The 17,163-nt window shown below is 43.5% G+C and overlaps 2 protein-coding genes across 3 annotated transcripts; both read left to right on the top strand.

The window, feature by feature from the left end:
* Window positions 1-260: 260 nt before the first annotated feature.
* lgalsla (lectin, galactoside-binding-like a) lies at window positions 261-2,352 on the top strand. The gene is made up of 3 exons (XM_024385263.2): window positions 261-483; window positions 930-1,116; window positions 1,429-2,352. Exons 1-3 carry the CDS (start codon window positions 377-379, stop codon window positions 1,570-1,572), a joined length of 438 nt encoding a protein of 145 aa, XP_024241031.2. The 5' UTR covers window positions 261-376; the 3' UTR covers window positions 1,573-2,352.
* Window positions 2,353-2,731: 379 nt separating this feature from the next.
* Window positions 2,732-16,015, top strand: aftpha (aftiphilin a). Of its 2 annotated transcripts, XM_024442484.2 has the most exons (10): window positions 2,732-2,904; window positions 4,953-6,861; window positions 7,595-7,758; window positions 8,259-8,388; window positions 8,703-8,759; window positions 9,084-9,215; window positions 10,377-10,437; window positions 11,237-11,320; window positions 12,065-12,188; window positions 15,338-16,015. In XM_024442484.2, the coding sequence occupies exons 2-10, from the start codon at window positions 4,990-4,992 to the stop codon at window positions 15,543-15,545; spliced, it is 2,832 nt and encodes a 943-aa protein (XP_024298252.2). In that variant the 5' UTR covers window positions 2,732-2,904; window positions 4,953-4,989; the 3' UTR covers window positions 15,546-16,015. The 2 variants fall into 2 exon arrangements, with proteins under 2 accessions (XP_024298252.2, XP_042158076.1); XM_042302142.1 differs by lacking the exon at window positions 11,237-11,320 and having other exon boundaries at window positions 2,734-2,904; window positions 15,338-16,014.
* Window positions 16,016-17,163: the final 1,148 nt, after the last annotated feature.

Below are 17,163 nucleotides of genomic sequence, written 5' to 3'. Positions count from 1 at the left end.
CACTAATTCTCAATGGAATGTAGACTCGAGTTTACCTCCATCTGCTGTAATTTTTCAGCACGTGCTGATCATACGAGCCACACACACACTGATGTCGACATCATGCAGCAGCATCAATTATTATGGCGCCTTCAATGTGCTCTGTGTTATTTATTAATTTCAACAAGGCAATAGGTGTTTTCATACCAATCTAGGCAATGAAACAAATCTGATAGAAATAAATGCAGTCCAATCTCCCTTGACCAAGAGGTTGTGCAAAGACTGGTAAGCATTATGTTATTTCAATGAACATACCAATATGAACCCTATTCTGAAGAAAGATTTTGAGTACATGAGGGTAAGTTTAACATGACTTCTGGATGTGTGAAGAAAATGTATGGTACTTTGTTCTCAGTCAGTTCCGTTCAGTGGTCATATCACAGGTGGGATGAGGCCTGGAAAGAAGATCATTGTGATGGGGATAGTGAATCCTGAGCCTGACAGGTACATTGGACACACCCACATCATGCCTGCATACCAAATGGCAACTTTTTCACTATACAGTGCACTACTTTTGACCAGAGCCCAGGTCAAAAGTTGTGCACTATAAAGGGGAAACGTTTCCATTTGGGACGTCTAGCACGACTATCCTTTATCAAATACCAGTTAGCTCAGCTACAAATAATATGTAGTGTGAGAGTATCTTGATGTGGCTTCCATACAGTACCTTAGAAAAAACCTGCTCTAAGTTGTATTGGAATTATATTGCCATGTGGATTGGGAAAATGCCACCGAAGTTGGGAGGATGAAGTCTAAATGTCAGGATTGTAATCCACTTTGTACAAGGTCAGTAAGTATTGTATATGTAAACAATGAAACACAAAATGCATAACAGACTTAGACTACCTTTTCTAACACACTTACCTTTTTTGGTCTTTGTGGCTACCCAGCTTTGACATCAGTCTGGCCTGTGGGTGTGGCACAGTGGATGAGGCTCCTCCCACTGACGTGGCATTGGAGCTCTGTGCCAAGTTCGAGGACCTCCAGTTCCTACGTAAGGCCTGTGTTTCGGGCACCTGGGGTGACGCTGAGAAGCTCATCCCCTACTTCCCCTTCATCGAGGACCAACCTTTCCGGGTATGGGGAGGATCTTCATTTCTTCTCAGTGGCTCATCTTTGTATTCCACCCTTTGATAGTGTCACTGAATCCTGCAATTTATAGCGTAGGGTTATGATTATAATATAGGTTATAGTGTGGTTATAGCATAGGGTTAGGTTTACATTGGAATAAACAGAAACATTTAATATTGTTTCATACGATTAAGCACATTTTGAGAACACTGAAATAAAGTGTCAGGTGTCATTCAGGTTCAAGAAGGTAACACATGATGTAAGACTCACAATACAACAATATGGCTGAACTTCCTCCCCTCGTTGTTTCTTCCCCAGATCGAGATCCATTGTGAACTACTGCGTTTCCGTGTATTTGTGGATGGACACCAGCTCTTTGATTTTTACCACCGGGTACAATCCTTACTGGACATTGACACATTAAGGATTAATGGTAGTTTAACCATTACCAAACTCGGATAGAGGGAAGAAGGACTGTGTAGGATGCACCTTACAGAAGTGGTGATGGAACCTTGCCTCCCACAATCCTCACACTTAGCAACAATGTGGACATCGACTTGAAAGCAATGTCTTAGCCTCTTTGAGCCTCAGCTGACAAAATCGATTGCAAAGCAATGTTCTGTCCCTGGATTTTCTATAGGATGTAGCCTTACCTATTTCTGTTAGTCGTGATTTATTTTTTGTTTCATGGTATTGAGTGCTGTTGGTTTGAGATGGTCATGAAATAAAAAAGCTTCCAGGGTAAAAAGAAAACTTTAAAAGATCAGAGATCTTGAGCAATACATTTTTTGGTGTTAATGAAAGCTCTCAGGAGGAATTACATACGCACACATACTGCTCTGAACATGAGGATGAAAATGACATTTAAATAAAGGACATAGTGTGTCCTTTATTTTTTAACATTTTGATTATATTGATTAACTAATATTGATTAACTTATAACTACAATATACTACATATTTCAGTATGATATAATATTTATGTGTAATTGGAAATGAATAATTGAGTGGTTATGAAGTAATTAATAATTCTGTGGGGTATTATGCTTACACGGTGACCTTTCAGTTCTTCAATAATTAAATTACGTTTCTTTTGTATCATGGCATATTACAATAATTTCATGAACTATACCAGTAGATTATATTGCAGGGGCACAGGTTATTATTAAAGAGTAGAATGGTGATTTTCTATTCCCTCACCTTGATGCTTGACAATGTCTGTGTACGTTGAGAAGCTCTTTCAGTGGCCTATTCATTTTCAATTAAAATATTTGAATGTGTCATAAATTAATCTGTTAATTTTGGAAATGTGGATTGTGGATTGTTTCAAATTGAAATGACTGAGGACTATTATAGGCCTAAAGAAATGAATGCAGTACAGTATATTTTTGTTGCTCAGTTGACCAGATGCTTGAATGGGAGACCTAAAAGAAGCCACCAATTTAGTTGAGTCATTTTCTATTAAGGTATCTTTACCTTAACTCAAGTGTGACAATTGGGTACTACTCAGTATTACTATTGCCAGTGCAGATGGATTTTGGATGCAGATTATTCTCCACTCGTCCATGCGCTCCAGTATGCTCTGTTTCCAAAGTAGAGGTAAACCAAAAGGTCTTGTTGCATGCTGGGTAATATTCGGAGAACGAAGGGGCCAAAGTAGGATCATCATCATAACCAGCTGACTCAACCTTAGCTAGTTGTCTCAGTCAGAACGAAACCACCTTGCTGTCTTGTTTTAAGTCTGAAAAGTGTCCACTTCATCTGAACCATGGGAATGAATGGTCAAGATATTAAGGTATGCCGAAACGTTTATTGGTACACTGCCAACCTACCCGGATACGATGAGACTAGCTAAGGCAAGCAAGCTAGCGAGAGATGGGAGGACAACTTGATAGCTAGCTAACAGTTAGCTACAAATGCCTGTGTATTAGCAAACTAGCTAGCGAGCATCAAAACGACCTACCTAGCTACTTTGTCACTTCTGCCCTCGATCTCGAATCAATGTAGAAAAATATTTTCATAATATTTTAGCCTACTGCTAGTTTGCTATCCCATTCGCATAGACTGCCAAGTTGTTGTTATTAGCTTGCTAGCTACGACATTTGTGCTGGCTAGTGGTAGCTAGCTACACTGGCTACGTATCTAGCCAGCTAGCTAGCTATCCCCTCTGCCTTCCCCATCTGATGGAGAGTAAGGTGTATGCCAGCCATGGCCTGTTTTCCATTCTAAGACTGGCTGGCACTTAACGTTATGGTAATTTAACTGTTAGTTAGCATAATCAAAGTGAATTATTCAGCTAACTTTAGTTAGTTAACTATCTGGTTAACGTTAGCTATTTGGCTAGCAACTAATTTGCTTCCAGTTGTTAGCTACTGTAGCTACCTAACCAATCTTTGCTCGGCTAAAATTGAGCTAAATAGCTAGGTTGTGGGTTAAGTATATAGTAGGAAACAAATTATCATAGGGAGGGTTGCGTGTTCTCTTTTTGTTTACCCGGAGGTTTCTAGGTAGTGGTCTGTCATCACCTGTCAGTTTTAGTCTTGTTGACAGACAGTCTAATTTGGTGAACGAATAGCTAACTAGCTGGACAGGGTGTTGGAGGACACCTGTTTCTGATGTGTTAATTAGTTAACAATGTTGTATTATAAACAGATTCATGTTGCATTATAATATGTTGTATTGTAAACATTCATGACGCATACCATATCATGCAATCATAGTGCCCATAATAAAACAATAGGCAGTGCTATTTGTTGTGAATAGCAATACAATAGCTATCATCAGATTATTTGCCATTAATGCCATCTTGCTTTCTTACACAGTATCAGAAGCCACTTCAAGTAGCCTAGAGTTTTAACAATGTTTTAAATGCTTTCCAAGGTTCCATGTCAAGGCTTACTAGGCCTAAGATATCTAGTCAAGGCTTCATGGGCATGAATTCTCTGTTCTAAAACATTTGTGTCCAGTTTTGACTCAGAACTGTACTTTCAGCGCTCTAGTCTGGATGTGAGTAAAGCACAATTTAGGCTTAAGAGTGCATTGTACAAGTTTAACCTTGAGCATCCAAAAATAACATCAATAGTTGTTATTTTTTCTGTGCCCTATGTCTGGTTTAGTGATGAATTCGAAATTGTCAAGGAAATGGATCACACCTGGAGGCACAAAACGCCTAGGCCTATGCTCTAAGGCTAATATTTCAAAAGGAAGCATTCTACATATCTTGACAGGCCTATGTCAATATACAAATACTACATGCACACAACCCTTAGGTCAATGCAAACACAAATTGGGTACAAAGTTCATTGGTTGAAGTAATTAGGCCAGTAGGATAAACACACAAAATATTTGTACTGATAAAAGAAATTGTAGCTCATTTTCAGTTCTCATTTGCTACTATTTAGGTAGGTCCAGGTCGCAATTGTAAATGAGAACTTGTTCTCAACTTGCCTACCTGGTTAAATAAAGGTGAAATATTTTTTTTAAAAAGGTCATAAGAAATGAGCGCTCAACATGGCCTTTCAGGCCTTTTCTACATGACAACGCCACTTTGCTATTATCACTTAATTACTGTCAATTTGAAAACAATCTGTCCACTCTTAGCTTGGAGAGCTTTTGGTAATTTAATTTAGGTTAAGGCTGAAGCAACACACCGGGCAAAGAAAACAGCCTAGATCCTAGACTCCATCAGAGACCACTTCTAGGTCTGTAGGCTAACATGTTGTCGTTTTGTATATTCAGACATTTTAGCCTTCAGAAATCAGTTTTAAGAGAGAAAAATGAAATTGCTTGCATTTATGTGTCCTTCATTGTTTCAGTCACAATGACTAGTGTCTTCCCCTCTAGGTGTAACCTCAAGGCGTAGTGTGACTGCTTTAGGACCATGGAGCCGGACGTGATCCGCATGTACTCCTCCTCCCCACCCCCAATGGAGGACGGAGCTGAGGAAGAGGACGACGAGTTTGGGGACTTTGGGGGCTTCTCTGGAGTTCCGACCAGCGCCAGCTTCACTGAGTTTGACACCCCAGCGACCTTCAACCAGACCGCAGCCTTGGCCGCCACCTCACCACCGGAACTCCTCAACAATGGAGGGGTGGTTGGGTTGTCAAAACTCAGCTCAGGTCCCATGGGAAGGGGTCCTGTGGTCAAGTGCTCCAATTCCAAGTCAAATGGTGTCGTGCCGGGAGGCTGCCAGTACGACTGTCCTTCAGAGAGAACTGTGAATGTGGAGGAGTTAAAAAAGCTTGCCGACCACACTCGAGCCAATAATCATTCTACCTCCCTGGACATATCTGGGAGGAGTCAGACCGACAACATAGACAAGCCTGTCGATTGCAATGGTGGGGTCCCGGAAGTTCTGACCAACGGCTTTGCTACTTTTGAAATAGAGGGAAGCACATCTTTGCAGAATTCGATCCATTCTAAAAAGAAAGGAACCACCACAGAGTGTGCAGACGACTGCCCTCCCAGGAGCCCCGAGGACGACTTTGCGGATTTCTCGGCCTTTTCTAACGCAGACGTTCAAGGACTCTCCAGCAAGGTGACAAACCGCACCAGTGAGAACTTGGACAATCGCAACAGGGACGAACGGCTGGCAGAGGACGCCTGCCAGCAACAGAGGCAGCAGGTGCACTCTAATGTAGAACAGGGAATCAGCTCAGGGGACATTGTCAGGGACACTCACATTATAACTGGATCCAACGACATCGCTGGCTCTGATTCTCTAACGCACCCTGCTGAGGCTCGAGACACTGGCGAAGGCTTGAGCAACGGGGACGGGGGCTTTCAAAGAGACACTGCTAACTCTGAACAAAGAAATGTAGAGCCGGACTTTGCACACAAGCACTCTGCTACTGAGGTGGTTATTAGTGAGGATTCTGCCCCAGAGGAGGTTTGTAGTGAGGATTCTACCCAAGAGGTGGTTTGTGGCGAGGACTCTGCCTCTAAGGCACTTTATGTTGACAAACCGGTCGCCCAGAATGGTGTGGTTTTGGAGCAGTTGGAAGAGGAGTCAGAAGAAGAGAAGGCAGGTGTCAGTGATCACCGGCTTTTCCCCAATATAGACGATGAAGATGGGAATGGCGAGCAAGCAGATGAGAAGCCGGGGTCCGGAAACGAAACAGAAACCGAAACTGAAACATCTTTCGGCCGACCTCTGTCCACGGATGCCCTTGAGGAGTACGGCGACATCAGCATGACAGGCTCGGTGCCCACGCCGCCGCTCCAAGAGGAGACGGCCACGCCTGCTGACCACAGCCAACTGCTGGAGGACGACGACGGTGAAGACTTTGGTGACTTTGGAGACTTTGGGGATGTGGGCTCTTTTAGCGGACAGGGCTTTGCTGAATTTGACCAGCCAGAGTTGCAACTAGAGGAACAACCTGCACCTCTCACACAGGAACTAGTGGACAATGACAAAGACTTTGGTGATTTTGACGCCCCCAACAGCCACACTGGTGGTGGGAAGGCAATTGAGAACGAAGATGGGGGGAAGTTTGCAGATTTTCCCGGCAGCGACAGTTTTGCCGACTTTAGCTCGGCTCCTGTTGGTGCCGACCCTGATGCAGATGCTGGTTGGAATGCCTTTGATGAGCCTGAACAGGGTCAAGAGGAGGGCGATTCCTGGGCTGCATTTGGAGAGGAGCCGACCACCACTGCTCCTTTGGAAACGGGTGAAGACAAGTGGCAGGAGAGTGAGCCTGTAGCAGCCCGTACATCCAGCAGCCATCAGATCAGTAGAAGAGACAGTCAATCTGTAAGTTTTTCTGTGCGAGTTTGGCCACTCAGGGTTTGAACTCGGTTCTCCCGCGCACCACAATAACATATTACACCTCTGAGCTAAAGGCTCAGGGAGCCAATACAAGTTGTCAAGTCTCAGGCAAGATAACTCTGAACCACCTCTGTAGCATTCAGAAATGTAGCATACTTGACAGGAAGGTAGTGGTATTTAAAAACCCATCTTACTGTAATCGAAGGCGCCCTATTGAATGTTGTATTGCACTATCCAGGAAAGGTATGCTCAGTGACACTCTTAGGGGAATGCTGACGCTCTCGTGACGTTTATCACTAGAGTGGTAGAGAGCCGTACACGTGTCCTCCCTTAGGAATGTGTCCAGACAGGGAGTTCCACCTTTTCAAGTACATACCATTTAACAATGCCCTCCTTGTCCTTGCTAGTGGAGTCAAGCACGACAACTTATTCAAGATTTGAAATGTGTTGATTGAATCACGTCAGTGTTAGTCATTGTTGAACATAATAGAATGCAGCTTTATTGTCCATCGAAGCTCAAATATGAATTTATGTTGCCTGTCTATTGTATTGTGCATCTCCTGTACAGCAATGAGGCTAGCTGCCAAACGTGGTAACAAAAGACTTATTCAACCCGTATCTTATTCAGCAATATTGATTGTTATAACGTGTTTGTTATGTCACTGAGCCAGTCTCTTATTCAACAACGTTGGTTGTTATCATGTGTTTGTTATATCAGGCGGCGCTTTGCAGTCGGCTAGAAAAGCTTTTTCAGGAAATGTTCCCCGACGCACCTGCCCCGCAGGTGGGGGTGGAGGTGGTCCCTCTCAAAACCCTGCTGGAGCCTCCTGCGAGGTTACAGCAGGAAGAGCATGAAATGAAGAGCGGTGTGCCAGACAATGGGTGAGAGAAATACCCCCCTTTTTAATGAGGGCTGGGACGGTACCAGTATTGCAGTATTTTTTTTCCATGGCAAAAATTAAAACACGAAGCAGGCCAAACTCTTTCATCCATAAAAACCTGCTGTATGTAAACTATTGTGTGCTATAACTTTGAAAATAAACAAATGTGACTCTGGATGACAACGTAATTAGTTTGTTTCCGACATTAGGGCTGTTTTCCTAAAGAAATTAAACCGCTTCGTGTTTTGTTTCCTTGCCACGATACTAACGGGTATCAGGATACTGGTGTCGTCCCGACCCTAATATCCCATAACTACACACAATCTCATCAATACACAGAAAGACTCACCAGGTCTGTTCTATCTTTTTTTATACAACACAAATATACTGTTACTGTGTCTGTATACTATGCGGTCAAGAATTTTTTGCGTATTACTATGACGTATTTCAAATTCAAATTAAATTACATTCCTGCTTTGTCATCGTCGTCTGTTGCTACAGGGCCGTGGGGGACGTGTTGTGGAGGCAACTGCTGGACATCCACGAGGCGTTTGGCCTGCGACACCAGTGGGGAGGCTCGCACAGCAACAAGACACTACTCTGCTCCCTGGGCATCGACATTAGGAACATTGTGAGTTCTGCCGCCAGTCAGCAGTCATCACATTGTATCTCAAATGGCACCTTCCTGCTGTAACTCATAGGGCTCTGGTCAAAAGTAGTGCACAATATAGGGAATAGGGTGCCATTTGGGACATGCCACTCTCCCCCTTTCTGTGACGTTTACCCTTTTTTTTATTAATGGCTCTGTGAAAAAAACACGAACCATGATTGTATTGCGAGAATGTTTTGACTTCTCTTCTGTCAAATGAAAAAGGCTGTTTGTAAGACTATTTGCAGCAGAGAGCAGACAAATAATTGTGAAATGTGCTCTGTGTTTCCCTACAGCTGTTCACAGGTCAGAAGAAGCAGCCAGTAATAGTTCCCATGTATGCTGCCAGCCTGGTGAGTTAACTATGCACTGCAAGGATGTATTCATCTCCCCCTTCAAACCACCTACTCGCTCCCTCAATTGTTTTTGCCCCTCTAGTAGAAACGGACCAAGAGACAAATTAACCCAAGTATTATAAAATGTATTCAAAAAAAATTCTGGTGACATTTCTGTCAACTGGTTGCAAAAAGTTTTTCACTGGCATATCCTACAAATATATGGTTTCAACTTTCCGGGAACCTTCCCAAATTCCCAGGTTTTAAACAGAATATCTCAACCCAATACACATACCAGTATTTAGTATGTTTAGGATGTAACCCTGCCTCTCTGTTACCTAGGGCATGCTGGAACCCACCAAAGAGCCAGTAAAACCCATATCAGCGGCAGAGATGATCACGTCCATAGCACAACAAGCACCTCCAGTGGCCCCGGCAGAGATCATAAGCACTAGTCCACCAGACACAGCCCAGGTTGGACTCCTACATTGAATCAGTATGGTCCTTTTTGGGGTACAATGTTTGGAATTTTGATGTTTTGTGTTTTTTTCAGGCCTTTATTTAGATGCATTTCTTCTCATCAGTAGTATATGAGTATATACCAGGGCTCTCCAACCCTGATCCTGGAGAGCTACCATCCTGTAGGTTTTCAATCCAACCCTAATATAGCACATCCGATTCTAATAATTAGCTGGTTGATCAGCAGAACCAGGTTAGTTACAAACTGGGGTTGGGGCGAAAACCTAGAGGAGAGTTGCTCTCCACCAACAGGGTTAGAGAACCCTGGTGGTATATACTGTATTGCAGAGGAGGCTGGCGGGAGGACCTATAGGAGGACGGGCTCAATGTATTGACTGCAATGGCATAAATGGAACCGTGTCGAAACATATGGATCCACATGTTTGACTCTGTTCCCTTTATTCCATTCCAGCCTTTACAATGAGCCCGTCCTCCTATAGCTCCTCCCACCAGCCTCCACTGCTGTAAGGCCAATTGTCACAACTGTATACAATGAATAGAGAGAGTGTGTTTATATATGTATTCTACGGTAATTGGTCTAATGTAGAACCTGAGGTGCTTTTCAAACAAGTTATACAAAAGTTGAGTTCCTGCCCCACAAGATGCGCAGGCATTGCATCAACCCATGGTAGCGTGCCACGTCATCGACTGTGCAGCTGGGCATCATATGGGTCGCGTTCCCCTGCTCAGACATTGCATGCATCATCCAATGGTTGGGTGCCACATCTTCGACTGTGTCATCGACTGACGGATTGCTATAACAATATAACGTTGTAAAATATGGCATCGGTCCGCAATGTAGTCTGGTAGGAACTCAACCTTAGACTGCTGAGTTGTTGTAAAGGTAGAAGCCAGGGGAGGACGGCTCATATTAATGACTGGAACGGAGTGAATGGAATGGCATCAAACCAAGTGTTTGATGTATTTGATTCCATTCCACTGATTCCGCGAGCCCGTCCTCCCCAATTAAGGTGCCACCAACCTCCTTTGGTAGAAGTAGTCCATTAGCAGGCTTCCTGAACATCTGCATAGGCGAATCACCTGTTGACAAAGCTGTTCGCTTTTACTGAGTGTCTCCACCCTCTTCTGAGCTGGTTTGTTCCCTCTCATCACCAGGAAGCGCTCCCGCCCGTCCAGTTTGACTGGAGCAGCAGTGGCCTTACTAACCCCCTGGACGGTAGGTCCCTCCCCCAAACCACCTGCTGAGTTAATGAACCATTGTCTCTTTCCAGAGCTAACCTATTCCTTTTTTCCACCGCTCAAACTGTTTTGTCCAAACACACAAGCCGCCTAGACCTGTTTTTGCCTGTTGTCTTCCGTTAACTTCCATGGAACAACATCGTCTGATGTTTACTTCATCAACAATTGGTCATTACATGTTACAGTTTTACAGAGTTACGTGGATTTTGCTGTGAGGACTATAGTATAAAATTACAGAAAATTCTTATCTTACATGCTCTAAGATTTTGTGTATTTCATTGCCATATTGGACCATTTCTGATTTCACTTGTCATATCCAGATGCATAAAACATATTTATCTCATCAAATCTTCTCCTTATGCCTTTTGTTGTTAGCAACAAATCAAATTATTTTGCAATTTAGCTAAATGATCTGCACGGTTCATGCTACAAAGCCATGATGGCCGTTCATGCTTCAAAATGTCAACACAGATTTTTCATTAACCGGCATAACCACAATATTTTCTCATTAACACAGCTATGTCAGTTAGCTTGCCCTGGGTCATGTTCATTAGGCATCAAACCTGGTACCTGGATTTAAGAAATTCCTGAACTTAATTTTCAGTTGCAAAAAAGTTGTTGCCCACTGAACATGACCCATGTGCTCTTTCTTTGTAACTAATAATAATGACCAGCTCAGCTGCATGTCTTCTAAGTGCGTCTCTTTCCTGACTACTTCTTCTGTGTTATAACCCACTGCCGCCTCGGTCTGCCTGTTTGCTATGTTGAATGTCAAGCGAGCGGAGGCTCGTCTCTGCTCAACCTCGATTTCTTTGGGCCCGTGGAGGACTCTGGCCCAAGCAGCTCCACCTCCATCCCAGGTCAGCACAGGAAACTCCAACCCCCTGACTGCCAGAGTCTTTCATACATTTGTCTGAATCCCAAATTGACCGTACACCCTATTCAGAGACTGGAGAGGATTGGATCGGGGTAAACAATACAGTGATCATTCCAGCTATCTAATCATAAGGCAAGGTGGATCTACTATCATTATATGGCTTACACCCATTGAATCCTCTGAGGTCTTTACAGGTACACAAGGTGTAGAGGTCTAGGAGTCCATTTGGGATAAGTCCTTATTCTTTCCCCGATTCCTCGTGTCCTCTTACCTCTCTGTCAAAATGCACCAGGGGAGGTCAGAGAGGAGGAAGCTTGGATCTTCTCCAATGAGTTTTGGGAAAGAGGAGAGGACTGAGGGACGATGCGAGGAATCGAGGAAGGATGCTTGTGAAAGAGCCTCTGCCGTACTCACAGATTTCTCTTCTACTATTTGTTTTAGATTTATTTGCTTAGATACTGACCTCACTAAATCAAGCTCTTCTATTTTCTATGTGTTAATATTACCAACTGAATCAAACACTGAATCAAAATATTTGGGAATTGGCTACACTGTTTAATAAAGTTCACCCCCCTCCCTTGTTTTGAGTGGAATATTAGACTGTGTATATGTCTCAACTAGCTCCCTATTCTGTATATAGTGCACTACTTTTGACCAAAGTAGTGCACTATATAGGGGATAGGCTGCCATTTGGGATGCAGACATTATAATGTGTTTGTGTGGTTAGGTGTGGACCCGGAGCTGTACGAGCTAACAACTGCTAAACTGGAACCCAGTGGCTCTGGGAGCCGTGTGGCTGACGCCTTCGCCCGCCTTATGTCTACTATGGAGAAGACCAGCACCTCTACCAGGTTGGTCTATTACTGCACCTCCGACCAGCACCTCTACCAGGTTGGTCTATTACTGCATCTCAGACCACCTCTACCAACCAGGTTGGTCTATTACTGCACCTCAGACCAGCACCTCTACCTACCAGGTTGGTCTATTACTGCACCTCAGACCAGCACCTCTACCTACCAGGTTGGTCTATTACTGTACCTCAGACCAGCACCTCTACCTACCAGGTTGGTCTATTACTGTACCTCAGACCAGCACCTCTACCTACCAGGTTGGTCTATTACTGTACCTCAGACCAGCACCTCTACCTACCAGGTTGGTCTATTACTGTACCTCAGACCAGCACCTCTACCTACCAGGTTGGTCTATTACTGTACCTCAGACCAGCACCTCTACCTACCAGGTTGGTCTATTACTGTACCTCAGACCAGCACCTCTACCTACCAGGTTGGTCTATTACTGTACCTCAGACCAGCACCTCTACCAGGTTGGTCTATTACTGCACCTCAGACCAGCACCTCTACCAACCAGGTTGGTCTATTACTGCACCTCAGACCAGCACTTCTACCAACCAGGTTGGTCTATTACTGCACCTCAGACCAGCACCCCTACCAACCAGGTTGGTCTATTACTGCACCTCAGACTAGACTACCTCAAAAAGGTATGCATGCAGGGCCGTGCACAGACCTTTCAGGGGGAAGGTGCTCAAAATGACCCCCCCCTTAAACAAAATAATCTACTTTCATAAGCTCTGGCGAAGGCCGTGAGGCCAATAAATAAGCTTATTAAATATCAGTGATACTACCAAGAGCAGTGTGCGCTTTCCTTTTTCCTTCATATAATTCATATCTTGAAATTCACAACAGACTAACTGCCTCTAGTGCACTTTTGTAACATTTTACCATATGCCTATTTATTTCTGCAACACGCCCACTCTTCACAAATTGTAAGCAAGCTACATCAGTGCCTCCTAAAGACATGATTGACATCGGGAAAAGAGGGTGGGCTATCAGCTGATCGTTGATGATTGGTGTAAATCTGCTAGTTAGCTAGCTCGATTATTATTTTACTCAAGCGCACAAATTATTGAAGTGACAGGCTTCTTTGACACTGAGCATCAGAGATCAATAAAGATGACCTTGTCATAAATCCATCAATAGCTTAGTCCTAGGTGTGTGGAGACACATATTGTACAATATGATGAGGAAATGATAGTCCTAAAACGGGGTGGAAAACTTGACGACGTCACGACGACCTGGAGCAGTGGGTTCAGAACAACAATGACAAAAACTATTAAAAAAATAAAAGGGCACTTGGCGAGTGGGAGGGCAAAGGGGGGCAGGTGCTCAGGCACCGGTAGACCGCTATCTGCACATGCCTGTATGCTTTGGATCAAAACGCCTGCTAAATGGCATATATTACAAATGGCACCCTATTTCCTTTATAGTGCGCTACCTTTGACCAAAAGTTGTACACTATAAAGGGAATAAGGTGCCATTTGGGATGTGACCAGAGTCTATTGCACCCATTGGAGATGGAGAGTAGCAAAACAATACAAATCCAGAGTTCTAACTTAACCAACATCTCACTCCCAAACATGAAATCAAGTTTTATTTGTCATGTGCCAAATACAACTGGTGTAGACTCTAAAGTGAAGTGCTTGCTTACGAGCCTTTCCCAGCAATGCAGAATTTTTAAATATTAAATAGTTACACGAGGAATAAAATGCACAATAAAATACACCTGAATGGAGCTATATACAGGGAGTACCAGCACCAGATCAATGTGGATCTATATACAGGAAGTACCAGTACCAGATCAATGTGGATCTATATACAGGGAGTACCAGTACCAGATCAATGTGCAGTAATTGGGTAAGTAATGATGCTATAAAGAGGATAACGTCAATATATTTGCCATTAGTTAGAGCTAATACTTTTTAAGTCAAAAGTTACTTAGTTAAATGGCGAACAGACATAAACAACCCTGGTATTTATAGACATGCATGGCTGGAATGACTTGAACCATATTCTAGTGGTGACCCTTTGAAACAGTTGGTCCACTAGATGGAGACAGATTTTCTAACGCCTCTGTCGGAGCCCCTTACATCAGCATGCAGACAGGATGTAGACTCAGCAAAAAAAGAAACGTCCTCTCACTGTCAACTGCGTTCATTTTCAGCAAACTTAACATGTGTAAATATTTGTATGAACATAAGATTCAACAAACTGACACAAACTGAACAAGTTACACAGACATGTGAGTAACAGAAATTGAATGTGTCCCTGAACAAAGGAGGGGGGGTCAAAATCAAAAGTAACAGGGGTCAAAACTGCACCAGAAAAGTAACAGTAGTTCTGCATTAAGTACCCTCCTGTCCCAGGCGTGCATCTCCTCCTCATGGACTGCACCAGAACGAGCAGTATGGCTGGTGGCATTGTCATGCTGGAGGGTCATGTCAGGATGAGCCTGCAGGAAGGGTACCACGTGAGGGAGAAGGATGTCTTCCCTGTAACGCACAGTGTTGAGATTGCTTGCAGTGTCAACAAGCTCAGTCCGATGATGCTGTGACACACCGCCCCTGACCATGAAGGACCCTCCGCCTCCAAATCGATCCCGACCCAGAGTACAGGTCTCAGTGTAACGCTCATTCCTTCGACGATAAACGCGAATCTGACCTTCACCCCCGGTGAGACAAAACCGCGACTCGTCAGTGAAGAGCACTTTTTGCCAGTCTTGTCTGGTCCAGCGACGGTGGGTTTGTGCCCATAAGCGACGTTGTTGCAGGTGATGTCTGGTGAGGACCTACCTTACAACAGGCCTACAAGCCCTCAGTCCAGCCTCTCTCAGCCTATTGCGGACAGTCTGAGCACTGATGGAGGGAGAACATCCTTCTCCAATGCGTGTTGAGAAGGAGGTGAGGAAAAAGGGCATAAGGAATCGAGGAAAGAGATTTAAGAGGCGAAGTCCATTAGAATCTGACTGTGGCACATTCATTTAGTGAAGGGGGAATGTATGTGTCCCAAATGGCACCCTATTCCCTATGCACCTCGGTCAAAAGTAGCACACCCCAAAGGGAATATGGTGCTATTTTAGGATGCATCCTATGTCTGTGTGTTTTCCAATAAAAATGGTGTCCCTCTCCTTCTCTCGGATTCTGCAGAAAGCCCCGTAAAGAAGAGAACCTAAGTGAGGAGGCATTGAAGGTGATTGCAGGGTTACCAGACCTGTCCTTCATGCAGGCCAAGGTGCTGATGTTCCCCACCACGTTGACCCCCTGGGCTGCTCCTCTGACCCTGACCACATACCTGACTGATTTCCCCCCTTCTCTTCTCCTTATCACTGTCTGTCATTCTATCGCTATATCATGAAGTTATAATTTTTGCTTCCATGCCTTCATTGTTTTGTCATTTTCTCCCTTTTTATTTGTTATTTTCAGTTTTAATCAAGTGAAGCATTTACCGATTGTCCTTGTGAATGGAGAATGGTTAGTCAGACCTGGACTAGGCTAAGCTTCGTCAATAGCAGAACAAGAGAACATATTAAAACAGTTTTGTTTAACTTCTAGATCAAGGTCCTAGAGAGAGGTCGTTTGTTAATAATAGGAGAATCAATGTGTACATAATCAGGGACGAATTGCGTTGTTTTTCGAAGGTGGCTTTTACGTGTGTCAATGTTCATCTTTGAATGGAAATGAAACACTGGTTGAACCTCTTCAAAGGGAGGCGGGATATACACTGAGTGTACAAACCATTAGGAACACCTTCCTAATATTGAGTTGCACTTCCTTTTGCCCTCAGAACAGCATCAATTCGTTGGGGCATGGACTCTACAAGGTGTCAAGCGTTCCACAGGGATGCTGACCCATGTTGACTCCAATGCATCCCACAGTTGTCAAGTTGGCTGGCACACACATACACAATCCGGCTCAAAAATCCTTCTTTAACATGTCTCCCCCCCTTCATCTACACTGATTTGAAGTGGATTTAACAAGTGACATAAAAATGGGATCATAGACCGACCAGGTGAAAGCTGTCAGGTAGTCCTGTTTTGTTCACTCAGTGTATGACTATACAAATATATATGACTTGAAACCACACTGCCTGCAAAATCCAGCTGAATGTTTTTTTCCCCTGTTGTGTTAATGGCCTTAGTTTTATTTTGTCATTTTACATAGGGCCTAGATTTCTTAACCCATGCTAAAAATGCGTTAATGTATGTTCATTCTTTAAGTCCGCGATTTAAACGTAGCCCGCTTTTTTAAAATTATGCCTCCCATTGGTGCAGTCCGTCAGACAACTGTTTTGTGTTGAATTCTTTTAACTTTTTTCCTGATTTGGGGACGGGTGGTAAAAAGGGGGAGATCACGTTTTATTGGTTTAAACCACTGACAGATTGAAATGACTATCAGTATCATAGCTGGTCTGAGTGAAGGTCAGCCTACATTACAAGGGAATAAGGGACCAATTTCTGCTTCCACGTGTCTGGTTTTACACTTATGAAGTGCTTTTTAAAATTTTGTTGTCATTCTCTACCAATTTTTTGTTGTTGCGATTTGTTTTACCACTGTCAACCTGTTCCCAGGAGGATTTTGCACATTGTAAAGATGAAATGGATGTAATCATAGTTCACTGTGGCTTTAGACTGTGTACTATGGACTGTAAAATGTATGGGGAAAATTCCTATGGAAAGAATGATTAACTTGAAGAGCCTGTAAAAAGGTTAACATGCATGCCCGGGTTCTTATCAAACTTGTGTGTAAATTTACTTTTAGTGTACACAAGAAATTAAAAATAATTTAAGAGAAAGTTTAATGGTCCTTCATGTTCCATTACTCCTCCCAACAGGGAATGAATGAACAATGAATTCATACAGGAGTCTCATGCATTTTGTATTTACTAATTAACTCGAGTGGGCCTCATTTAAAACCAGGCCTAGAGAAACAAATGTTCATATACGGTTTTAATTCCTAGCCATTGGTCACTCGTG

The sequence above is a fragment of the Oncorhynchus tshawytscha genome, linkage group LG02, assembly GCF_018296145.1.
Source record: "Oncorhynchus tshawytscha isolate Ot180627B linkage group LG02, Otsh_v2.0, whole genome shotgun sequence".
NCBI lineage: Eukaryota > Metazoa > Chordata > Actinopteri > Salmoniformes > Salmonidae > Oncorhynchus > Oncorhynchus tshawytscha.
Note: the sequence above shows the minus strand (reverse complement) of the source record. Positions and strands in the feature narration are given on the sequence as shown.